Consider the following 25,374-nt stretch of genomic DNA (forward strand, 5'->3'; position numbering starts at 1 on the left):
TGGTGCGTGCCTGTAGTCCCAGCTACTCAGGAGGCTGAAGCAGGAGAATCGTTTGAATCCGGGAGGTAGAGGTTGCAGTGAGCTGAGATCGTGCCACTGTACTCCAGCCTGGCAACAGAATGAGACTCTTTCTCAAAAAAAAAAAAAATTTTTGTTGAGTTGGATTTCTGCCACATTTCCCTGGCTGGTGTTGAACTCCTGGGCTCAAGTGATCTTTGGGCCTCAGCCTCCCAAAGTGCTGTGATTATAGGTGTAAGCCACAGTCCCTGGACTAAGGGCAAATTCTTGAATTTGGAATCAGAGTAGATTTAAGACTTTGGGGGATATTTCATTTTGTAAAAAATCTCTCTATATTTTCTAAGATTCATTTCTTTAATATGTTTAAATAGAATGTGCTTTTATGGTTAGGTGGCATTTGGGGGTATTTTGGGACTTAATTATTTGATAAAATATTTAATTCTTAGAAAGTGTAAATGCTCGAGAAAACTGTGCTAAAATTTTATCATAAAATATTTTTCTGAATGGGACTGGGAATCATAATTTTAAGTTCTTATTCTGTTTCCTCTGTTTCAATGAGTCACCATCTTGTTCATATCAGTAATTTGGTACCCCATCCGTTGGAATTACCTTTATAATATGCCTTTAAAAGGTTCATATCTAGATTTTGTCACCTGCACATATGATCACAGTGCCATTCTCATTTAGTGTATAATAATAGCCACTTTTTTTTTTTTTTGAGATGGAGTCTCGCCCTGTTGCCCAGGCTGGAGTGCAATGGTGTGATCTCAGCTCACTGCAAACTCTGCCTCCTGGGTTCACGCCATTCTCCTTCCTCAGCCTCCCTAGTAGCTGGGACTACAGGCGCCTGCCACCATGCCCGGCTAATTTTTTTGTGTTTTTAGTAGAGACGGGATTTCACTGTGTTAGCCAGGGTGGTCTCGATCTGACCTCGTGATCTGCCCGCCTCGGCCTCGCAAAGTGCTGGAATTACAGGCGTGAGCCACCATTCCCGGCCCACTTTTTTTTTTTTTTTGAGGCAGGGTTTAGCTCTTGTCACTCAGGCTGGAGTACAATGGCACAATCTTGGCTCACTGCATCCTCTGCCTCCCAGGTTCAAGCGATTCTCCTGTCTCAGCCTCCTGAGTAGCTGGGATTACAGGCGCCTGCCACCATGCCCGGCTAATATTTGTATTTTTAGTAGAGACGGGGTTTTACCATGTTGGCCAGGCTGGTCTCAAACTCCTGACTTCAGGTGATCCACCTGCCTTGGCCTCCCAAATTGCTGGGATTACAGGCGTGAGACACCGCGCCCAGCCTGCAGCTACTCTTTAATTGCATTTTATTTGTTAGATGCCATGTTCATTATGGTAACCAGTAGCTGCATGTAGCTATTGACCTCTTGGAATGTGGCTATTTGAACTGAGGTGAATCCTAAAGGAAAATAAGGTTTTTTTTGGTACTTGATTTAGCTATTGGAAAACTTTTTTTTTTTTGAGGTGGTGTCTTGCTCTGTTGCCCAGGCTGAAGTGCAGTGGCACGATCTTGGCTCATTGCAGCCTTCACTACCCAGGTTCAAGCGATTCTCCTGCCTCAGCCTCCTGAGTAGCTGGGCTGCAGGCACCTGCCACCACACCCGGCTAATTTTTGTATTTTTGGTAGAGACAGGGTTTCACCATGTTGTCCAGACTAGTCTTGAACTCCTGACCTCAAATGATCCACCGTCTTGGCCTCCCAAAGTGCTGGGATTACAGGTGTGAGCCACCACACCCAGCCTAATTATTGGAAGACTTTTAAATATGTTTTAAACAACTTGGGTATGTGAGTCTACTTTATAAATAGTAAATTTTATGAAATCTAAATACAATTCAGCTATTTCTTTTTTTTCTTTTTAGTTTAGCTATTTCTGATGAAAATGTACAAATTGAGATGTGCTGTAAGTGTAAAGTACATACTGTATATAGAAGCTTTAGTGCAAAAGCAAGTGTAAAATACCTAATTATAATTTTTGTGTTGATCATATGTTGAAATGATATTTTAGATATATTGATTAAAGAATATTATTAAAACTAATTTCACCTTTTTAAAACTTTTTACTACAGTATCTAGTATGGTGCTGATAGAAATAAAATACAAGCTACATAGAATTTAAAAATTTCTAGTAGCTATATTTTAAAAGTCTTAAGTTTTGCAATAAAACTTAAGGGGTAGGATGGACATGGTGACTTACACCTGTAATCCTGGCACTTTGGGAGGCCAAGGTAGGGGGATCACCTGAAGTCAGGAGTTTGAGACCATCCTGGCCAACATGGTGAAACTCTGTCTCTACTAAAAATACAAAAATTAGCCGGGCGTGATGGTGGGTGCCTGTAATCCCAGCTACTTGGGAGGCTGAGGCAGGAGAATCACTTGAACCTGGAAGGTGGAGGTTGCAGTGAGCCGAGATCATACCATTGCACTCCAGCCTGGGCGACAAAGCGAGACTCTGTCTCAAACAACAACATCAAAAAAATATCTTAGCCCTGCCTTGCTGTACAAAGGATTTGAGATGGCATAAACTACCAGCATCTACATTAAAGAGAAAAAGAATAGTAGAAATTAAGAGTTGGAAAAAGGAAGCATTTAGAGCATAAGGCCAGTGTAGTTGCTGTTGGTGCGACAGCTAAGGCAAGAAAAGAGACAGTCACCTCTTAGGTAGTTGTTATTGCCAAGATGGAAGAGCAAAACTGCAGAGAACCAGACTGCCTGGATGTGACTTCTGGCTTTGAGCAAGATCTTTAACCTTTCTGTGTCTCAGTTTCCTCATCTGTAAAATGGGGACAATCTTAATGCCTACTTTATAGTGTTATTATGAAGATTAAGTTATAAGTGTTAGACACATTTTATATATAAAAAGCCTCATGTTATGCATTTTACCATTTCCTAAAGGACAGCAATGTTTTTTGAAGCACTGAATTCTAAGAGATTTTTTATATGGACCTTTTGTCTAGGAGTCTCTTAATAATGTAAGAGACAGTATCCTCAGCATTTTTATAACAAAAGTGGTGATAGATTTCCTGTAGTGTGTGTAACCTTTTGCGTGTGTAGGTTAAGCACAACCCAGAAATATTAGTGAATTATCTAAAGATAAGTAGGTAGATTGCAGGAGTAGAAAACTGGTGGCTCGGGGCCAAATTCTTCCACAGATGTGTTCTTTTTTGTCCTGTATGGTATTTAAAATTGTTTCTGCCAGTACATAAAAAAAAAAAAAAGAATTTCCATAGAAATCTGGATTTCTAGTTTCTCTTAGAAACATAATAAGATTTGTGGAATGGAAATCTACATTTCCATATGTCAGTAGTATGCTGCTTTTAGGCTGGGCCTGATTCTGTTTTTCCTCAGTTCTAGCCTTGCTTGCCATACCCAATTACCTATGTAGGATATTCTTCCCTTCCATCTGTGTAGCATAGGACTGCACTTCTTTAGCTTCTCTAAATTTTACAATGTTCTCTGTACAGTCTTATACATCTTTTTAAAAAATTTAAAAAAAATTTCCCTTAAAACACAGGATTTTTAAGTCTTAACACGTCTTTGGAGAAATATATTTGTAGGTTCTTTAGAGCTCTTGTTTCTGTTGCAAATAGTATCCTTTAAAATTTTAAATAATTATGTTGTAGATCTGTAGTGATATAATTGATTTTTAAAAATATTTATCTACTTTGCCACATTATTGAACTTGGTTCTAAGAGTCTCTGTGGACGTCATTGTTTCCATGTAGTCAATACTACTATTGTCTGCAAACAATGGCAGTTCTTTTTTTTCCTTTGATATCCTTATACATTTTCTTATTTTCTTATTACACTGTACAGGTAGTACATTATTGCAAATAAGTGATGATAATAGCCACTCTTGTTAAAGCCGTAAACAAATGCTCTACAGTAATATGTGGGTGACTGTCATAGGGTTTAGTAGACACGCTTTCTCACATTAAGGAATTTTTTCTTAAAAAAAAGTACTTAAGCTATTACTATTCCTTGAAAAGCCTTAGAATTAATGACCAGACCAGAAGCAATGAGCTATCCTTAAGCCTAGATTGTGGTCTCCAAATACTATTTTCAGCCCATTGGAAAGATGGCTGATCCCAAATCCAGGGTAAGGAAATGTACGAAATAAGCTTGAATGATGTTACTATGCCAGAAAGCAAGAAAGACTGCAAAGATCATGTCAAAAGGTTTCAGTAATCACCAGAAGAGGCAGTCATACCCCCAAAAGAGATAATTTGAGTATTAATAAGAATAATAATCGGCTGGGCATGGTGGCTCACACCTGTAATCCCAGCACTTTGGGAGGCCGAGGCAGGCAGATCACGAGGTCAGGAGTTCAATACCGTCCTGGCCAACATGATGAAACTCCGTCTCTACTAAAAATACAAAAATTAACCAGGTGTGGTGTCAGGCGCCTATTAATCCCAGCTACTCAGGAGACTGAGGCAGGAGAATCGCTTGAACCCGGGAGGTGGAGGTTGCAGTGAGCCAAGACTGCACCACTGCACTCCACCCTGGGCAACAGAGCGAGACTCCATCTCAAAATAATAATAATAATAATAATAATAATAATAATAATAATTGTAGGCTGGGTGCGGTGACTAAACTTGTAATCTCAGTCTTTTGTGAGGCTGAGTCGGGCAGATTGCTTGAGCTCGGGAGTTTGAGACCAGCCTGACAAACATAGTGAAACCCCATCTCTACTAAAAATACAAAAATTAGCCGGGCATGGTGGCAGATACCTGTAATCCCAGGTATTCCGGAGGCTGAGGCTTGAGAATCGCTTGAACCTGAGAGGCGGAGGTTGCAGTGAGGCGAGATCGTGCCACTGCACTCCATCCTGGTTGGCAGAGTGAGACTCTGTGTCAATAAAAAAAGGATAATAATTGCAATTGATTGAAATAAACATTTATATTGCCTTTCCTTAGCAATAGTATGGCCTTCCTTCTATATAGAGAAGTTTCTTCTTAGAGCTGTAGTCCAACTAATAAATGAAGGAATGAATTAGAATCTAATCATTTTGCAACCCATGATGATCATCAGTTGCTGCTAATGTCACAAAAGAGAGACGACTACCAGAAATAATTATACGCCTCCTGGTGAAAGTTCATACCACTGGCTCTAAGTGGTGCATATTTGCAAAATGAGATCACAACAGAACAAAGCAAAACCTGAAAAGTCTGAATTTGATCAAGCCTCCTTAGGTATGTAACCTAGATAAATTTTCCAGTATACAAAGACATGTATGTATAAGAGTATTCATTTCAGCAGTGTTTCTAATAGGTAAAACATTGCAAACAATCTGTTTGTCCTCAGATAATAGGTAAGTTTATATTCAAAAGTGGGATACTATGTAGCAGTGAGTTATGACTGAATTAGATCTTCTTGTCTTGATGTGAGTAATACTCAAAGCTGTTGAGTGAAAAGAGCAGGAATACAGTTTGATATTTGTTTAAAGTTTAAAACATTTAAAACCACCTGTCTCTCCATGTGTAGTAAGAATATATGGCATGGCAGTCATGAGCAGCAGTTTAGGGTTCTGATTACTTCTGGGATGGAGAAATGAGATTGAGGCCCAGTACACAGAAGGCTTCAGTTGAATTTGTAATGTAAAATAAATAGGGTGAAATGTTAAGATTTGATAAAGCTGCTTGGTGCGTCAGTGACAGTTATGTGATTTTTATGTATTTTGAGTGGAATATTTCATAATTTTCTCAAAAGAAAAAATTGGATTCACTAGGAATGTCAGGTTTTTGTATTTTGTTTTTCTGCCAGAAGAATGAAGAAACAGACTCTGGTCTATATAGATTTTATGTTGTCAGGCCTACATAGTGTTAGTGCAGTTGTAACAAGCTTGCTTTTCAAAAATGATGATTTTAGGTGTGTGTGTATAAACCAGGCAGTTATTTCTGAATATTAAAAAGAAATAGGTTGGGTATGGTGCCCCATGCCTATAATCCCAGCACTTTGGGAGGCCAAGGCAGAAGGATCGTTTGAGGACAGGAATTCAAGACCAGCCCAGGTAACATAGTGAGACCTCATCTCTACAAAAGTAAAAAGTTAGGGTAGGGTACAGTGGCTCATGCATGTAATTCCAGCACTTTAGGAAGCTGAGGCAGGCAGATGGCCTGAGCTCAGGAGTTTGACACTAGCCAGGGCAATACGGTGAAACCCCGCTCCAGCCTGGGCGACAGAGTGAGACTCCAGCTCAAAAAAAAAAAAAAAAGTAAAAAATTAGCCTCATGTGGTGGCACATGCCTGTAGTTGTAGCTACTTGGGAGGCTGAGGCAGGAGGATGGCCTGAGCCCAAGAGTTAGAGGTTACTAACTGTGAACTAACAGTGAACTGTGATCATGCCATTGTAATCCAGCTTGGGCGATAGAGCAAGACCTGTCTCTAAACAAAAAAATAAAATAAATAAAGGTGACTTTTAAAAAGGTCTACCCAATCAGTTGCAGGCCTGTTAATATTTACAGAATTTTAATTGCATGTTTTCATTAAGGTGATTGTTCATATCATAAAGCTGCAATTTATTTTTTTTTTTTAATTAAGAGACAGGATCTTACTCTGTCACTCAGGCTGGAGTGCAGTGGTGCAATCGTAGTTCACTGCAGCCTTCAACAGGAGACTCAAGCGATCCTGGTGCCTGAGCCTCCTGAGTAGTTGAGACTACAGGTGCATGCCACCACGCCTGGCTGATTTAAAAAAATTTTTAAACAAAATTTTAAGACAAAACTTTGTTTAAGAAACTTTTGGCCGGCACGGTGGCTCACGCCTGTAATCCCAGCACGAGGCCAAAACGGGTGGATTGCTTGAGGTCAGGAGTTCAAGACCAGCCTGGCCAACATGGCGGAACCCCATCTCTACTAAAAATACAAAAATTAGCCGGATATAGTGGTGCGTGCCTGTAGTCTCAGCTACTTGGGAGGCTGAGGCAGGAGAATTGCTTGAACCCAGGAGGCAGAGGTTGCAGTGAGCCGAGATCGCACCACTGCACCCCAGCCTGGGTGACAGAGCCAGACTTCGTCTCAAAAAAAAAAAAAAAAAAAAAAACAAAAACTGAAACAAAATTTTTTGTTTTTAAATTTTGTAGAGATGGGGTCTTGCTGGGTTGCCTGGACTTGTCTCGAGCTCCTGGGCTCAAGGAATCCTCCTGCCTTGGCCTCCCCAAAGTGCTGGGATTACAGGTGTGAGCAATTTAGATGTGCATCTGACCGTGTGCGAAACTGTTCTAAAAGCTAACAAAATAGGTGCAGCTTTTTATCCAGGGGTAACCGGATTAAACACTGATAAATGGCAACATTTGTACTTGCTACAGGAAAATGTAAAAAGGCCAGAAACATGGAAAGTTCTCTTCCTAAAATAGCTTTGAAATTCAAAGAAAATTGTAACATTAAGAGCCATTTGGCGGGGTGTGATTGCTCACACCTGTAATACCAGTGCTTTGGGAGGCGAGGTGGGCAGATCACTTGAAGCCAAGAGTTTGAGACCAGCCTGGTTAACGTGACAAAACCCCGTCTCTACTAAAAACACAAAAATTAGCTGGGGTTGGTGGCACGCATCTGTAGTTCCAGCTACTTGGGAGGTTGAGGCACGAGAACTGCTTGAACGTGAGAGTCAGAGGAGGTTGCGTTGAGCCGAGATAGCACCACTGCACTCCAGCCTGGGTGATAGAGTGAGACTCTCCCCCCTACTCCCCAAAAAAGAGAGTCATATAGAAAAACTTTGTAAAAATTAAATTGTCAGTGTCTATGTCAAATTTACTCCATCAGAATATCGGCGGGGGTGGGGTGGGGGCCGTGACCCATAGTTTTCAAAACTCTCCTACCTGTTCTGACCAGTTAAGTTTGGGAACCACTTCTTCAGGCACTGTATTTGTTACAAAGGGGGCTGAAAACTTCGATCTCTTAGGCTTGTTGCTAATGGCTGACTAGAATGCTTCTGCTGAGAAGAGTTTGAAGTAAAAGTTTTCCGTTAATTGTGTGGAATTTGGATATAAAAGCTGGACTGTTTACTCTGGTCTTATTAAAGCGTCTGCTAGAGTTGTGGTTAGAAATGTTTCAGGTAGGTTTTTCAAGTCGCTTTAAGTGGAGTAGTAGTACTCCACTGAAATATTTGAGATTGTTACCTAAGGGGCAGATGGATGTAATTGATTACTTTTTTCCTTCTGTTCTTTAACTCATGCAACAGTGTGGAGTTTTGCTTTTGGAGATTTGGAGATTGCTGCGGAAAAATGGATGCCCTCCTTTTGTGTGCATCTCCCCCATTGTACTTTTTTCCCCCAAACCTTTATCTTTCTTTTTCAACATTTGATAACTTTGATAACATTCTTTTTTTTTTTTCTTTCTTTCTTTTTTTTTTTAAGACAGAATCTCAATTTGTTGCCCTGGCTGGAGGGCAGTGGTGCGATCTCAGCTCACTGCAACCTATTCCTCCCGCTTTCAAGTGATTCTCCTTCCTCAGCCTCCCAGGTAGCTGGGATTACAGGCTCACGCCGCCACACCTGGCTAATTTTTTGTATTTCAGTAGAGACAGGGCTTCACCGTGTTGCGCAGGCTGGTCTAGAACTCCTGAGCTCAGGCAGTCCACCCACCTCGGCCTCCCAAAGTGCTAGGATTACAGGTGTGAGCCACTGCGCCCGGCCTTGATAACATTCTTAAAGATTAAACATGGTATGTTCTCAGCACTATTGCTGGCCACTTAAGTATAAAGTGTGATCAGAGTTAATCCATCACTGGAGTGTATATATCAGATGCTATTTCCAGTCATATAACCTTATATTTTCCCTTAGATTTGTCACCTTCAAAAAGCAAATGCTTGTTTTTGAAGCAGAGTCACTATAAATGGGGGAATATTGAAATAATGCTTGCCCCTTTAAATTTCAGCTTTTCTTTCTGCTGTTTAGTTTTTAGGTAAGGTTTTTTTGTTGTTGTTATTTGTTTTGTTTTTCCACTTCTTCTCTGTGCCTACTGCACACAGAGGAAGAGGGCAAATTTTAGGTATGTCTTAAATGTTACAAAAAACAGCTTGTATTTGTCAGTCACTGGTGACTTAGTGTGACTCTCTTAAAACTTGACCCGACTGAGCAACTGCTGCTGCCGCCACCACTGTCACAATGCCAGGTTCTGGTCTCAGCCACCCTCCACTGTCTAGGGCCCCTCTGTCTTGGCCCTGGGACCCTAGCTGCCTGCCAGCTCCAGTCCTAGCACCATGTTGGAGAAAAGCATGGAGGCAGTGGCTGAGTTGGGCACCAAGGACCTGAAGGAGAAGGTGGAGGAGGAGGCAAGCCAGAAAGAGCGAAAGAAAGAAGTGGTGGAGGAGGAGGAGAACGGGCCCGAAGAGGAAGAAGGAGATGATGAAGGGCCCGAGCTGAAGAGAGCTGCCGAAGAGGAGGATGAACCGGATCCCTAGCAGTAGAAGACAGAATGGGGCATCGGCATGACCGTCTGCCAACAGGCTGGGGATGGGAGGCCTCTCTCGGCGTGGAGGTTGGGGGTGGGAACAGACAAGTCCAGCCACTCTTCGCCTGGCTCCTTGCTATGGGCGCTGCACCAGAGCCGCCACCCTCTTCTTTCTCCCCAGCTTTCTCATTTCCACCTCTCCAGACACTGACCCCTCCACCCTCAGTCTACCATTGTTCCACCTCCTGACCTACTCCATCTGAGCTCCCCAGCTAGCCCCCAGTTGCTCCTCTCTCTTTGTTTTCTTCTTGCCTCCCTCCCGCTCCCCCCACCCTCTGGTAGCCTCTCCTGCCTAACCTCTGCATCCCCTAGCCTCATGTCCTGCCTCATCCCTATCCTGCCTGGGATCTCCCTCAGATCCCCTCCTCTAAGACAGCGCCAGACTGGGGGTGGGCTGGGGTTGGGGCCAAACCCCACAGCTGCCTCCCTCCCCTTCCTTTTTGGTATAGTTTTTTTTTTTTTTTTTGTAACAGTTTGGCTGTTCTCCTAGGCTGGAGTGCAGTGGCGCGATCTCAGCTCACTGCAACCTCCCGCCTTCAAATTTCAAACCATTCTCCTGCCTCAGCCTCCCGAGTAGCTGGGATTACAGGCGCCCACCACCACACCTGGCTAATTTTTTATTTTTAGTAGAAACGGGGTTTCATCGTGTTGGCCAGGCTGGTCTCGAACTCCTGATCTCAGGTGATCCATCCACCTTGGCCTCCCAAAGTGCTGGGATTACAGGCATGAGCCACTGCTCCTGGCCTGCCTTTTTTTGTATAGTTTAATAAGAAATGGTCGTGCAAAAAAAACCAAAACAAAAAAACCACACTTGACCCTAAAACCACAAAGTAGTATTAATGCCTAAGAGTATGTCCTATTCCTAATAAAATATTTTTGGATAATTTATCTGTGTAATGCTTGGAGTTTGTCAGAAGTAAGATTGAATGAGGATGATGAAAACTCTGATATCTGAGTCTTGGAACATTTGCTTTCACTACTAAAATACTTATAGAATTATGAAATGAGAAGATTGAAAAACCAGTTTGAAAAAGAGTAAGATTTGTTTGATAATATTTTAGCTTCTGATTTTCTCATTCACCTTAGTAAATTTTCTGTTGACATTGTAAAGATGACTTTCATCAACTTCTGTTTCAGAAATTGCTGTTTAAATTTAAATTGAATGTGAAGAAGAAAGGGAAGATTTGTTACTTACATAATCTTCTCCATTTCACAGGCATTTATGTTTTCCTTTTTGATCCTGGTTATTTTCCTTGGAGACTTCTTTGAAATGCTCATGATAGTATAGTCATTCAGCTAACTTTAGATATTTTTAATGCAGGTACATTGAGAGAGCAATTTTTAGATAGCTTGAAACAACTCTGTGGAACTGTTTTACTTTCCTCAATTTCACTTTCGAATTTAGTAGATAAATTCATAATGGAAAGTAGTCTCACGTGATTTTAGCTTCCTGTATACACAGGTATCCATTTGAGCCCCTTCCCTTGGGAGGTATGATTCTAAAGGGGATCATGGTTTTTAAAACTCTCCTTGGTTAGTCTGTCTTGTGTACGCCCTTTGAATACTGCTCTAGAGGTAATGTTTTGGCCTTTTCCATGTTTGTCAAGATGGAGTGATAAAGTATGTCAAAGTGATTTTGAAGGTGGTTCAAGAAAGGCCAAGTAGAGGGACAAACTAATTTACAAGAACTCTTAAGCCCTAAGAAGCTATTTCTAACAATGATGTAAAGAAGAAATGTAAATCGTTTTAGCTTAATTCCACTACTGAGTTTTCCTCTGTTTTTTGTTTTTTCTGTATTGGATTCCTAAACCCTCGCCCTCTCCCATAGTACTTGGATCAAGCTCTGAATGTACTTGGTTCACATACTTTCCACATTATATTAAACTTAGTTATTGCCTCTCTCTTTTTAAATTAATTATACATTCCTCATGGTTAGTATGGGTTGGTGTATTTCTAGTTATTGAGTTTTTTTTAATTCCCAAAATGGAACTATACCTTAAGTACACGTTAGGTGCTCATTTAATGTAACTTGGGGATTAAAGTAGGAATTTGGTTTGTTAATCTCTTATAATACTTCTAGTTTGTGTTTGTGTGAATCTGCAAAACTAATGCAAAACTGAGAGATTATTTGAATGGCAAATATCATGGGGCCTTGATAAAATGATCTGTTCTAGAACTTGATTTCTATTAAGATATCCAAAGGTCTTAAATCTTTGCCTTCTAAAAAGATTTAGGTAGTTTGGCCGGGCGTGGTGGCTCAGGCCTGTAATACCAGCACTTTGGGAGGCCGAGGCGGGCGAATCATCTGTGGTCAGGAGTCCGTGACCGGCCTGGCCAACATGTTGAAACCCTGTCTGTTCTAAAAATACAAAAAAAAAATTACCTGGGTTTGGTGGTGGGGGCCTGTAGTCCCATTTACTCGGGAGGCTGAGGCAGGAGAATCGCTTGAACCCAGGAGGTGGAGGTTGCAGTAAGCTGGGATCGTGCCATTGCACTCTAGCCTGGGCGACAAGAGCAAAAACCCCGTCTCAAAAAAAAAAAAAGAAAGAAAGAAAGCCAGGCGCGGTGGCTCATGCCTGTAATCCCAGCACTTTGGGAGGCCAAGGCAGGTGGATCGGCAGAGGTCAGGAGTTTGAGACCAGCCTGACCAACATGGTGAAACCCTGTCTCTACTAAAAATGCAATAATTAGCCAGGCATGGTGGCTAATTCCTGTAATCCCAGCTACTCGGGAGGCTGAGGCAGGAGAATGTCTTGAACCTGGGAGGCAGAGGTTGCAGTGAGCCGAGATCACGCCATTGCACTCCAGCCTGGCCAACCAGAGCGAAACCCCGTCTCAAAAAAAAGAAAAGATTTAGGTAGTTTGATGAAACACACTTGTACTTTACTTTAGCCAGCTGGGGACTCTGGGTTAAAAACACTGCTTTTCTAGATTGTGGTAGCAAGTTTTTAATTTCCTTCTTTTTTTTTTTTTTCTTTTTTTGCAGTTGGAGTGCCTCAAGCTTATTGCCTCTCAAAAATTTACAGACAAACGCATTGGCTATTTAGGGGCAATGCTGCTGTTAGATGAAAGACAAGATGTCCATCTTCTCATGACCAACTGTATCAAGAAGTAAGTCTTACTTTTCTGTCTTCTAACAACTGTTAACTACTTTGTTCTTTTTTGTATTTTCTTTGAGACGGAGTCTTGCTCTTTTGCCCAGGCTGGAGTGAAGTGGCGTGATCTTGGCTCACTGCATCCTCCTCCGCTGCCACCGTCCTCCCCCAACTGCCAGTCCGATTGAAGTGATTCTCCTGCCTCAGCCTCCTGCGTAGCTGGGATTATAGGCACCTGCCACCATGCCTGGCTAATTTTTGTATTTTTAGTAGAGACGGGGTTTCACCATGTTGGCCAGGCTGGTCTTGAACTCCTGACCTCAGATTATCCACCCACCTCGGCTTCCCAGAGTACTAGGGTTACAGGCTTGAGCCGCTGCACCTGGCCTACTTTGTTCTGGGTTTTTTTTTTTTTTTCTTTTTGAGACGGAGTCTCGCTCTGTTGCCCAGGCTGGACTGCAGTGGCGTGATCTCAGATCACGAGGTCAGGAGTTCAAGACCAGCCTGGCCAATGTGGTGAAACCCCGTTTCTACTAAAAATACAAAATACAAAAATTAATGGGACATGGTGGCGTGTGCCTGTAGTCCCAGCTACTTGAGAGGCTGAGGCAGAAGAATCACTTGAACCTGGGTAGCTACTCAGCCTCCCAAGTAGCTGGGATTATAGGCGCCCGCCACCACGCTCGGCCAATTTTTACAGTTTTAGTGGAGATGAGGTTTCACCATGTTGGCCAGGCTGGTCTCGAACTCTTGACTTCAGGTGATCCACTTGCCTCGGCCTCTGAAAGTGCTAGGATTATAGGTGTGAACCACCCCTACCCTGCTGCCAAGTTTGCTGAGTTTTCTAAAGTGTGTGTCTGACATCCAGTAGATAACATGTTTTTCAACTTCCACTGCTTTGGTACCTGGAAACATTGGCTTGTAAGCCTATAGGAGGGACTGTCAGTCTGTTTACTATATTGATAATTTGTAATAAAGTTGGGATAAACATTTTCTGCAACAAATAATCCTATTGTTTTTGTTATTGGAGAAATCTTGAGTCATCCTGAACTAGTTTGAAATTGTGAAGCTGCTTCTTGGGGAGCACCAGGCTTGTTCCTACCTTCCTCTTTTCTTTTGCAGTGATCTTAATCATAGCACGCAATTCGTACAGGGGTTAGCACTTTGTACCCTCGGCTGCATGGGCTCCTCAGAGATGTGCAGAGATCTTGCAGGAGAGGTAGAGAAGCTCCTGAAAACCTCCAACTCTTACTTAAGAAAAAAGGTAACTTTTAATGAACCAAATGTCTGTTTGGATTAGGGAGTATTATGGAGATGAGAAGGCAGATTACTCATTTTTGAAAGATCTGATGATAATGTAAAGTCATTTTTTCTGTGTAGTAAATCTGTTTTACATGATTATATATTAACCTTAATTCCTCTTTTCTTAAGGAAATGATTTATAAACAAACAAATGTTACTGGATATATCCTAGGTGGCATACCAAATTCCTAACTTATCTGATTCTAAACAGTATTACAGCAAGGTGATTATGAACAGATTTTTATGAATTTACTTTTGTCCTAATAATTAATACCCATATCTTTGTATTAGTGCCTTTGTGTCTCTGGAAGGGCAGTTCTATTGGGACCTAGGTAATTATTAGGGAATGATGTAGAACCCACTTTCTGAATGGATTAGTAATAGAGGAGAATTATTCTTCTATCTGATTTTATTTGTTGATATAAGCATTTTACTGAGTTTTTAAAAATTGCTTGAACCCTACAACCTTTGAAAATGAAGTGTATGGAATTTAGAAGTCCAAGAAATGAACATAAACTGTGATCTGTTTGGCATTTACTGTGCCTCTCTATTAATGGTTTGGGAAAGAGGCATTGAAAAGGCCAAGCCATTTCCCAGGATGATATGCAGTTAATGATGGCTGCAAACAAAGTTAAATTATTTTCTTAATTTGTAAGCTGGTCCTTTTTCTTAAAGAATATGTGAGCTACTCTTGTTCAGAAAGCTCATTGTCATATTAAAATGAAACATTCCTGCAGGTTAGAAAAAAAAGATAGGCTGGGCATGGTGACTCATGCCTGTAATCCCAGCACTTTGGGAGGCCAAAATGGGTGGATCACAAGGTCAGGAGATCAAGACGATCCTGGCTAACATGGTGAAACCCCGTCTCTACTAAAAATACAAAAAAAATTAGCCGGGCGTGGTGGCGGGCGCCTGTAGTCCCTCACCTGGAGGCTGAGGCAGGAGAATGATGTGAACCCAGGAGGCGGAGCTTGCAGTGAGCCGAGATTGCGCCATTGCACTCTAGCCTGGGCGACTGAGCGAGACTCCGTCTCAAAAAAAAAAAAAAGAAAAGAAAAGAAAAAAAGATATTTTTTCCTCCCAAATATAACATGGATGGAATTAGCAGAAATTTTTTTTGTTAATATATCTAAACTTTTATGGTATTTGACTCAAACATATAGTAGTTATGGTTACTTTGGGGGATATACAAAAATCAGTGTTTAAATGTACTTTTATTTTCCAGTGAACAAGCTAGTAAAACCATCTTTTCTTTAGTAGAGACTAAGTATTTTTCAAATGATTTTCTTGATGTCAGTAGAGTCATTTGAGGGCCACATAGATACTATTAAACATAACAGTAGATTTATAGCATTTACAGTATATATCTTTCAGTTGTGTGATGTTTTTATAGGCTGTTAGTCATCTTACTCAGAGGTATGATTATCACAGATTGAGATTGTTATCTATTTTTACTTCCTTAAAACTCCACATAAGTTATGTTTAACTTTTTGATAAATTCATATTAACCATACATAGTCTAATGTAGAAAGTTTTTGCCTACTTGTCTAGCAATATATGAACAAAGGGAGAGGTGAACTAGAAGATCTCTTTAATATAATAGTATAAACTGGAACTTCCCAACCAGTTAATAAATAATTTTCTCTCCTCTTAATTTTTTTTAAATAGAGGCAGGTTCTTACTGTGTTGCCCAGGCTGTTCTCAAACTCCTGGGCTCAAGTGATTCTCCTGCCTTGGGGCTCCCAAAGTGCTGGATTATAGGAGTGGGCTATCACTGTGTCGAGCCATAAATCTAATATCTAACCTCTTCCTTCTTTATTTTTCTAGTAGATGAACTAGTTGGTGAGATTTTTGTGTTGGTGGTTTTTTAATAAGATTGGTTGCCCTGGCATAATTGAAATAAACCTTTTGTTCTTTGATTTTTTTTTTTATAGGCAGCACTGTGTGCTGTTCATGTCATCAGGAAAGTTCCTGAACTTATGGAGATGTTTTTACCAGCAACAAAAAATTTATTGAATGAGAAGAACCATGGTAATGTAATTTGGATGTATTCATGAAGTATTGAGGGAGAAAGGGAAAGAGAAAAGGCTTAAGGCTATGTTAGTCCTGTGTCTCTCAGAACAGTGGAGTCGCCTTTCTGCTGTGCCTTAGACACTTTTCCAGGAAGGTCTGGTCTGACAAGTCTTTCCACTCACATATCCTAGTTTTATATTAAGAGATTGATTCCTTCATAGTAAACTTATCTTTCATCCCTGGTCCTCTTTTACTTTATTAAAAATATTAAGTTATTAATATTTAGTGTAATATACAAATGAGCCTACCTATAATTTTCATGTGTAAAATCCTTTGATTTCTTGCCTATTTTACAATAAAAGAAAAAATTCCATTATCATGTGGTAGGAGTATAAGATTTGTGCGGCTGGGCGTGGTAGCTCATGCCTGTAATCCCAGCACTTTGGGAGGCCAAGGTGGGCAGATCATTTGAGCTCAGGACCAGCCTGGGCAACAAAGTCAGAACCCATCTCTGTAAAAAATACCAGAATTAGCTGGGTGTGATGGCACATGCCTGTGGTCCCAGCCACTCAGGAGGCTGAAGTGGGAGGATGGCTTGTACCTGGGATGCAGAAGTTGCAGTGAGCCAAGATTGTACCATTGCACTCTAGCCTGGGCTACAGAGCCAGACCCTGCCAGACTCAAAAATTGTGAGAATTCTTTTGGGTTATTTCTGACAGAAGCTTGTATTAGGTACTCAGAATCTTTATATAAAACAGAGGAATTAAATGGAATGTGACTGTTCTTTTCCCAAACATTTTATTTTTATTTGAAGTCAGTGAAATAAGTTCTGAATAAAGAAAATTCATGTGGCTTAAATGCTAAGAGGAAAAATTGTATGGTATATTTAATTTGACAAATTCAGTGCTGTGCCCAGAATGCTCAAAATATACTTGTTGAACAACTGAATTATTTGGAGCACGTATTTATTACTTAGTGAAAAGCATTGTGAGATTGTTTTTACTGACTCTGGAGCAATTAAACTTACTTTGTCATCCAAAGTTTTCTCAGAGTTTTGATGCGTTTTATCTGGAAATGTAAAATCTTACTAAGATTTTTGCCTCTTGAATTATCTGTTAGTACTCAGATAATAGCTTACTGATTAAGTATAGAACAGATCATACCTAGCTTGCATTGTGTGTTTTTATGGATATTCTCAGATGGAGAGACATATGTATTGGTCGTCACTTTTTAATAATTATTTTGATCACATAATTGTTGAAAACATTCCGATTTTACCAACTTGGCCAGTTTTAAATCAGGCATCTATTAAGTTCCTCCTTTGTATTCACTTCAATGCTTAGATTCTTTGGGGGATTACAAAGCAAAAGTAGCAACTGTCCTTTTGGAATTGACCTTCAGGAACTCAAAGTCCTGTTCTATAAAATTGAATAATAGGCCTCATTTTTAGTTTTCCTTTGATCTTTTCTTTCAGGTGTCCTCCACACATCTGTAGTCCTCCTCACAGAAATGTGTGAGCGAAGCCCAGACATGCTTGCGCATTTCAGAAAGGTAGGTGCCATTCTGTATGCCTAAGCCTTTCTTGATTGAAAAATGATTTTCCTGAAAAGTACATGATTTTCTTCTTATTTTTTTTTTGAAAGCAAGCTATGGATCTGAATAAGGGATTTAACTAGCCCTGCTATGCAATTGGCCTGGAAGCCAGATTTAGGCATATAAGTGAGAACTAGCACTAGTATTGTGTTTTCCCTTTCATAATAGAAGTCTTCTCTCATTGTTGGCAGACACACCAATCTGCTGTTTTCACATTTGAGTCAAGAAACATAATCTGAGGTCAAATTAGAAATAGGAGTTTTGTGTGTGTTGTTTTTTTTTTTGAGATGTAGTTTTGCTCTTTTTGCCCAGGCTGGAGTGCAATGGCGCGATCTCGGCTCACTGCAACCTCCTCCTCCTGGGTTCAAGCGATTCTCCTGCCTCAGCCTTCCTTGTAGCTGGGATTACAGGTGCGCGCCACCATGCCCATCTAATTTTTGTATTTTTAGGAGAGTCGGGGTTTCACCATGTTGGCCAAGCTGGTCTTGAACTCCTGACCTCAGGTGATCAGCCCGCCTCAGCCTCCCAAAGTGCTGGGATTACAGGTGTGAGCCACTGCTCCTGGCCTGTTTTTTTTTTTTTTTTTTTTTTAAGGCAGGAATTTCTTTTCTTTTCTTTTCTTTTTTTTTTTTTTTTTTTTTTGAGACGGAGTCTTGCTCTGTCGCCCATGCTGGAGTGCAGTGGCGCGATCTTGGCTCGCTGCAAGTTCCGCCTCCCGGGTTCATGCCATTCTCCTGCTGCCTCAGCCTCCCAAGTAGCTGGGACTGCAGGTGCCTGGCACCACGCCCGGCTAATTTTTTGTATTTTTAGTAGAGTCAGGGTTTCACTGTGTTAGCCAGGTTGGTCTCGATCTCCTGACCTCGTGATCCACCCGCCTCAGCCTCCCAAAGTGCTGGGATTACAGGCGTGAGCCACCGCGCCCAGCTCTTTTCTATTTTTTAAGGTTAAAACTAAAAATTTTTTTATTACTTTTACCCTACTGTTCGTTTTAGGACATTGACTCCTGTGATGGAAGTCTTAGTTCTCTTAAGTACTCCCTTCTCTCTTTTTTTTTTTTTTTTTTTTGTGGCGGAGTTTGGCTCTGTCGCCCAGGCTGGGGTGCAGTGGTGCAATCTTGGCTCACTGCAACCTCCACCTCCTGGGTTCAAGTGATTCTCCTCCCTCAGCCTCCTGAGTAGCTGGGACTACAGGCGCCTGCCACCATGCCCGGCTAATTTTGTTTTGTATTTTTAGTAGAGATGGGGTTTCACCATGTTAGCCAGGCTGGTTCGAACTCTTGACCTCAGGTGATCCACCCGCCTCAGCCTCCCCAAGTGCTGGGATTACAGGCGTGAGCCACCGCACCCGGCCTTTTTTTTTTTTTTTTTTTTTTTTAAACTAGTATTTTAAACTGGACATTTCTGTTTCTCCACTTAATTTTAGACTCAGAAGAAGACTGTTCTTTGGGTAGTTACATGCATTGAACTTCTTTTATAGGATGCTGGTCATTCCATAAATAGAACTCACTTTGTACTTTAGATCTAGTAAGGCTCTAACAGGAGTTCTTTTTTGGCTTTTTTTCCCTTAGATGTTCATGTCTTGATTAAATTATTGTAATATAGTATGAGACCCGTATCTGTCCCTAATGCTTGCTTTGTATGTTTTGTTCCTGTTGTCTGTTTGGAATCCTGCTGTATGTTAGAATGAAAAGGTAAGAATTAACCCTCTTTTAGATGGTGCATGCTGGCATTAGGTCCTTAGTAGCTTTTGTGTATCCATCCACAAATGTGGCTTTTAAAATATACTAATGCTGAAGCTGTGCTTAATACTGTGAGTTATTGTTCTAGCATCTTTGGCTAACTTCCTAGTCTAGTTTTTGTTTTGTCACTTAAACTCCTGACTCCAAAGTCAGCCGTGGATTTCAGTTGCAGCCTTTCCTGAGTTGTAAGCCTTCTTCTCTGCCTTTTCTTTATCTTTACTTGAGAAACTTTGAGCAGTTTCCCAGTGGCTTTGGTGATGGCAATTCCAGATTAGTCTGGAGCTTTGACACAAAATGCTGCTGCTTTTTGAAGTAGATATTTTAGAACCGCATGTGGGTAACCTCATACTTTAAAAAGCTCCGTATGTACTGCTGAGCTTTCAGTTCAGACTTAGAGCTTTTATTTCTCTCTTACCTGTACTTAATCTTACATAGAAGTTTTGGAATATTAAAAGGATTTTGAGGTAGAGTAGTGGGCACCAACTGATTTTCATGGCTGCAGCCTTTCCCTATGTCATCTTATTTTGTTTGTCTTGTCATCAGTTTTAATAACTTGCATTTTTGTCTGAAAAATGAAACTGGGTTCCAAGAATTGTATGCGGAACATTTAGACATTTGTGCTCTGTGTCCCAGGGTAATCTTATGTGATGTGCTGGCCTTTTTGGCAGTGGATAAAACAATTTCTGAATTTAGTAGCCCAAGGAAAAATGACTTTTCCAAGAAATAAACCAGATAAAAAATAACTAGGGTTATATGTAGTACAAAAAAAAGAGACCATTGGGAAGTATGCAAGATAAGGTTGGTAACTACTTGGTCTTCATTTTATTACAAAAATATTGATTTAAAGTGGTTTTAAAAGGTATATTATCTCTAATATAACTTTGCCCATAGTTGACAGATTTAATGAATTTACAGATCTCCATGGCTTAGATTTGTCTTATTTGGAGTTGTCCAAAGTAGACTTTTGTTTAGGTGACTTATAAGTTACTTAATTCCAAACTGTTATGGCTCAACTTATTTAAATTCTTACATACTGTTTTCTTGTGTTTATAAGTGGCCTTAATGTTTTGAATGCTTTGAGTGCATGCCTTGGATATAGCTTGGCTTTTCATTTCAATCTCGATCCCCTTTTAGGCTTGGGGAGTAGTAGGGAAGGGACAGAGTCTAAATACAGTGAGAAAAAATAACTGAGTTGCAGCAGAGTTGTAGCTAAAATTGCCTGCAAAAGAGATGGAATGCAATTCACTTTGCACACGATTTAACTTAATTTTTGGTCATTAGAGTTGTTTATATAGCTAAAAATTGAGTTTTTACTTGGAAACATAAAAAGTTCCTATTGTGGCAAACCTTTTGTTTTAATATCAAGTAATTGATCAACAGAAATGAAATGAGTGCCAATATTTAAAACATCTTCAGCTTGGCAGTAAAATTGCCTTTACTACGTGTTAGGACTCTTAATGGATAAAGTAAAGGAAGGACAGGAAGGAAATTCCTGATTATAAGGAATGTATAGTCTCATTGAAAAGACAAGAAAACAGGCCATAAAGCCATATATATAAATAAGTCCTGAAATTTAAAAAAATTGTATCATAGGAGTTAAGAATAGGAAGAGGAAATTATTCATGGCCTTGATATCTCTTAAGATGAAAGATGTAATTTTTTCATGTGTCTTCCATTTGATTACCGTATTACTATTGTCAGCTTTGGTATTCCTTGTTGTTTGTTGGAAAAGGGTATAACTCTTCTATCTTAAGAGAAGAGATTTTTTTCTCTATTTGAGGTTGTATGTTTTAAAGCTATAATTTTAATAAGATCACTAGTTGTATTTTGGTATGATGACATGTTACTTGCAAATGTTTGAATGGATGAAAACTGAACATGTTTTTGCCACCTAGGCTTGTCAAGTTCTACAGAACTAGAAATGCGGTATGCCCCATAGGCATCTGTTTTACCTGGTTCCCATAGGCTTTCTGACCCAATATTATTTGTAATATCTTTACATATAACTCTTGCATAAACAAGTCTGGTTTGGTTTTATCCAGATAAAATACATACTACTTCTTGAATATTGCCCTAAGTTACTCCTAAGTTTATCAAACATCTACAATACACTAGTATATTAAATCAGTAGAATTTGCTTGGATTGGGACCCTTACACCCTTTTTCTAAACCAAAGGACCTGCTTATTCATGAGACATTCTTCAATATTCAGTGTTTTTTGATGCATCTTTCTTCTCTGCAGCTTGTGCCCCAATTAGTTCGTATTTTAAAGAACCTCATCATGTCCGGATATTCACCAGAACATGATGTTTCTGGTATCAGTGACCCCTTTTTGCAGGTGAGGTTGAAAGAACGTTTTAAATAAATGTTATATGAATTTAATATCTTTAAGTAGACAATTTCCTTCCTCTTAAGTTTGTGTTGAGTAGAAATTTGATAGTTAATTGATTAATTATATTAATGAATAGTGACACAATTCTATATTAGATTAAGAGGATACAATTACAGGTCTTGCTCTGTCACTTAGGCTGGAGTGCAGTGGCACAATCTTGCCTCACTGCAGCCTCGACCTCCCAGGGTCAAGTGATCTTCCCAAGTAGCTGGGATTTCAGGTGCATGCCACCATGCCCGGCTCATTTTGTATATTTTGTAGAGACAGGGTTTTGCCATGTTGCCTAGGCTGGTCTCAAACTCCTGGACTCAAGTAGCCCGCCCGCCTCAGCCTCTCAAAGTACTGGGATTACAGGCAAGAGCCACTGTGCCCCACTTCAAATTACAGTTTTAATAGTCAAAATCATTTATTATTTGAATTATTTAATATAGCTCTGCAGGTGGTAGTATCTGGTAGTATCCTTTAGCTGTGAAGTACTGAAGTGTGGGTTGTTTTATAATAACTTTATTAGATGTAGAAGCATATATAGCTTCTCTAAATAAAGAAAATGCTTTCAATTCTTCTGTTTGATTTTTGACTATTTCTGATATGAATAAATGGTTCCAAATGAATTTCTAAGACTTCATTTAGTTATTTGAATTTCATACCAAGTGAGATTTCTTTGTGTGAGACATAATTTGTTGACACCTCTCATCTTTTGCACGTTAGGTACGAATTTTGCGGTTATTAAGAATTTTAGGACGAAATGATGATGATTCAAGTGAAGCTATGAATGATATATTAGCACAGGTGAGTAGACCAAACATATTAAATACATATTTATTTTAGTTTCACTGGGAGTAGAATGATTATGGTTATATGGAGCAGTTTTTATTTGTGTTTCCTCATTCATAGCTGTAATCACAAAATGCCTCTTGTTACCTGTGAATATTTTTTGGGAGCATTGTTTTTATCACTTATGTACCGCCCTCCATATGTCTTTTCAGGTTGCCACTAATACTGAGACTAGTAAAAATGTAGGAAATGCTATTCTTTATGAAACGGTTTTGACTATCATGGACATCAAGTCAGAGAGTGGATTGCGAGTAAGTCTTTTTGAGTCTTTTCTTCCCCCGCTAAATGTTTCACTTAGAATGGTTGACTTGGACTTCAGTACTTCAGAATTGTATTCCATTTGGAACTCGACTTTAAGAAAGAATGATGCAAAATGTGGAATGCTGGATTTTTGGTATCTGAAATATTCCTTCCCACTGAAGGCTTAACATTGATTATAATAAACTTTGGGAGATCTCAGGTGTAGCAATATAGTAAATATATTTGTCTTATCATTGGTGACATTAAGCTTGATCATTTGGTTAAGATGGTGTCTGCTGGGTCTGTCCACTGTAAAGTCATTATTTTTTCTTTTGTAATTAAAAATATTTTGGCAGATATTTTGAGACTATGTAAACATCCTATTCTCAGACTTTTACCTATCAGCTTTAGTATCCACCAGAGGATCTGGCCCACAACAATTATTAAGATGTATTCTAATGACAATTTTTCATTTCCCTCATTTTTTTCTCATTAATTGGAATTCTTCTATAAAGAGGAGTTATCCCTTCTCCTTCATGAATTTGTTCATTCTATCATTTATTAATATTAGAACTATTAGCCCATAGCCTTGTAAAAAGCATATTTACTAGAGTATAATATTTGTGTACAGTTCTTTTTGTCTGTAGCATTATAGTATCTAGTTAGATAACCAAAGTAACTTAGGTTAAGTTCTTTTCTTCTCCCCACCTCTCAAACAGAATGGTAACATACCATATATATTGTTCGCACCATACTTTGTTCACCTAACATTATCTTGGAGCCACTTCCAAATTCATGCATAGAGATAAGTCGTGTTCTTTTTTTCTTAATTGTGATAAAATATATATAACATAAAATTAACCATTTTAAGCATTTTTAAGTGAACAGTTCAGTTAGTACACTCATCTTGTTGTGTAACCAGTTCTATAGTTTATCTCCATAACTTTATTGTGTTCTTAAAGTCTGTATCCATTAAACAATAACTCTCCATGCTGTAACTATCTCTAGTCCCTGGCAACCACCATTCTACTTTCCGTCTGTGAATTTGACTACTCTCAGGTGCCTCTGAAGAGATATAAGAAAAAAACCCAAAATGTTTTTTCTACTTTTTACTCTCTACTCTCACACAATCATTCAACAGTTCACTTCTTTTTTGTTTTGTTTTAGTGACAGGGTTTCTCTCTGTTGCTCAGGCTGATCTTGAACTCCTGGCCTCAAGCAATCTTTCCACCTCAGCCTCCCGAGTAATGTGAGCCATCATGTCCAGCTCCAGCATTTCACTTCTGACGCCATATGTGTTGGGGCTATTTCCCTATACATCAAGCAGTTTTCTGGTGAATACCAGCTGGGTATCCTCTAATTGAATTCAATTCTGACACTGTCTCCCTGGAGATAAGGTGTCACATCCCACAGTTTGAGGGCTCAGTCCCAGAAGACTGACCCCCCGCCGCCCCAACTTCAGATGCCACTCCCAAGCTCAGATTGTGACCTGTGCTTCTGACCAACCAGTTGTAAGTCAGGGTTCCCACAACCCCCTCCTCAGTTTTGGTTAGTTTGCTAGAGTGGCTCACAGAACTCAGGAAAACACTTTACTTATGCTTGCTGGTTTGTTATAAAGGATATAGATGAACAGCCAGATGGAAGAGATGCATAGGGCAAGGCATGTGGGAAGGAGTTGGAAGCTTCCATACCCTCTCCAGATGTGCCGCCCTCCAGGAAGCTCCACATGTTCAGCTATCTGGAAGCTCCTCTGAACCCTGTCCATTTGGGATTTTTGGAGGCCTCATTACACAGACATGATTGATTAAATCATCGGTGATCAGCTTAACCTTCAGCATCTCTCCCCTCCCCAAGGTTGGGGGATGAGACTGAAAGTTCCAGTCGTCTAATATCATGGTTGTTCCCCTGGCAACCAGTCTCCATTCTGAGGCTATCTTAGGAGCCCATTGAGAGTCATATCATTAGAACTAAAGATGCTGTCACACAGGAAATTCCAAGGGATTTAGGAGTTGTATGCCAGGAAACAGGGACAAAAACCAGATATGTATTTCACCATATCACAGTACCTCATATAAGTGGAATTGTTCAGTTTTTATCCTTTTGAAAAGCAGATTATCTTATTTCATTTAACATAATGTCTTCAAGGTTGAACCATGTGTCAGAATGCATTCTGTCTTAATGGCTGCGTGACATTCCATTGCATGGGTGTGCCATAGTATAATTAGCAAATTTGCTATTAACGGAGTTTTAGGGTATCTCCTATCATTTGCAGTTATCAGTAGTGCCACAGTAGACTTTTGTCTATATGTACAGTTGTTTGTCAGATCAATTCCTAAAAGTGAAATTGATAAAACAGGGAATATATATTCATTTTAAATATAGTTATTGCCAGATTTCCCTCTAAAGAGGCTGTACTAATATCATTCTTCCACTGACAAAACACTGTCAAAGCATTAAAACAACCTTCCAGCACTTACCTTTAGAATATGATTTTAAGAGTTTGCCTTTAGATTTTTTCCTTTTTTTTTTTTTTTGAGACAGAGTCTTGCTCTGTTGCTCCGACTGGAATACAGTGGTATGATCTTGACTCACTGACCTGGCGATCCACCGGCCTTGGCCTCCCAAAGTTCTGGGATTATAGGCGTGAGCCACCGCACCCAGCTCCTTTTTTTTTTTGCTAGCAGTC

General features: G+C 39.9%; 2 protein-coding genes across 4 annotated transcripts in view; both read left to right on the plus strand.

Moving 5' to 3' along the window:
• The window catches only part of AP1G1 (adaptor related protein complex 1 subunit gamma 1), an 81,385-nt gene that overhangs the window by 23,244 nt on the left and 32,767 nt on the right, over positions 1 to 25,374 (plus strand). For all 3 annotated transcript variants that reach the window (XM_055100245.2, XM_003829495.6, XM_055100246.2), the window contains exons 3-9: positions 12,468 to 12,592; positions 13,699 to 13,840; positions 15,813 to 15,909; positions 17,366 to 17,442; positions 21,465 to 21,560; positions 22,323 to 22,403; positions 22,601 to 22,699. In XM_055100245.2, the coding sequence (XP_054956220.1) occupies positions 12,468 to 12,592; positions 13,699 to 13,840; positions 15,813 to 15,909; positions 17,366 to 17,442; positions 21,465 to 21,560; positions 22,323 to 22,403; positions 22,601 to 22,699 (717 nt within the window). The remainder of the gene's footprint in view (positions 1 to 12,467; positions 12,593 to 13,698; positions 13,841 to 15,812; positions 15,910 to 17,365; positions 17,443 to 21,464; positions 21,561 to 22,322; positions 22,404 to 22,600; positions 22,700 to 25,374) is intronic.
• Positions 4,643 to 12,457, plus strand: LOC117976287 (parathymosin). The gene has a single exon (XM_055100247.2). The coding sequence runs from the start codon at positions 9,231 to 9,233 to the stop codon at positions 9,429 to 9,431; it is 201 nt and encodes a 66-aa protein (XP_054956222.1). The 5' UTR covers positions 4,643 to 9,230; the 3' UTR covers positions 9,432 to 12,457.

The sequence above is a fragment of the Pan paniscus genome, chromosome 18 (genome assembly GCF_029289425.2).
Source record: "Pan paniscus chromosome 18, NHGRI_mPanPan1-v2.0_pri, whole genome shotgun sequence".
Classification (NCBI taxonomy): Eukaryota; Metazoa; Chordata; class Mammalia; order Primates; family Hominidae; genus Pan; species Pan paniscus.

Bases quoted from the DNA above. Each gene is read 5' to 3' on its own strand.
- LOC117976287 (XM_055100247.2), top strand. From the start codon at position 9,231: ATGTTGGAGAAAAGCATGGAGGCAGTGGCTGAGTTGGGCACCAAGGAC.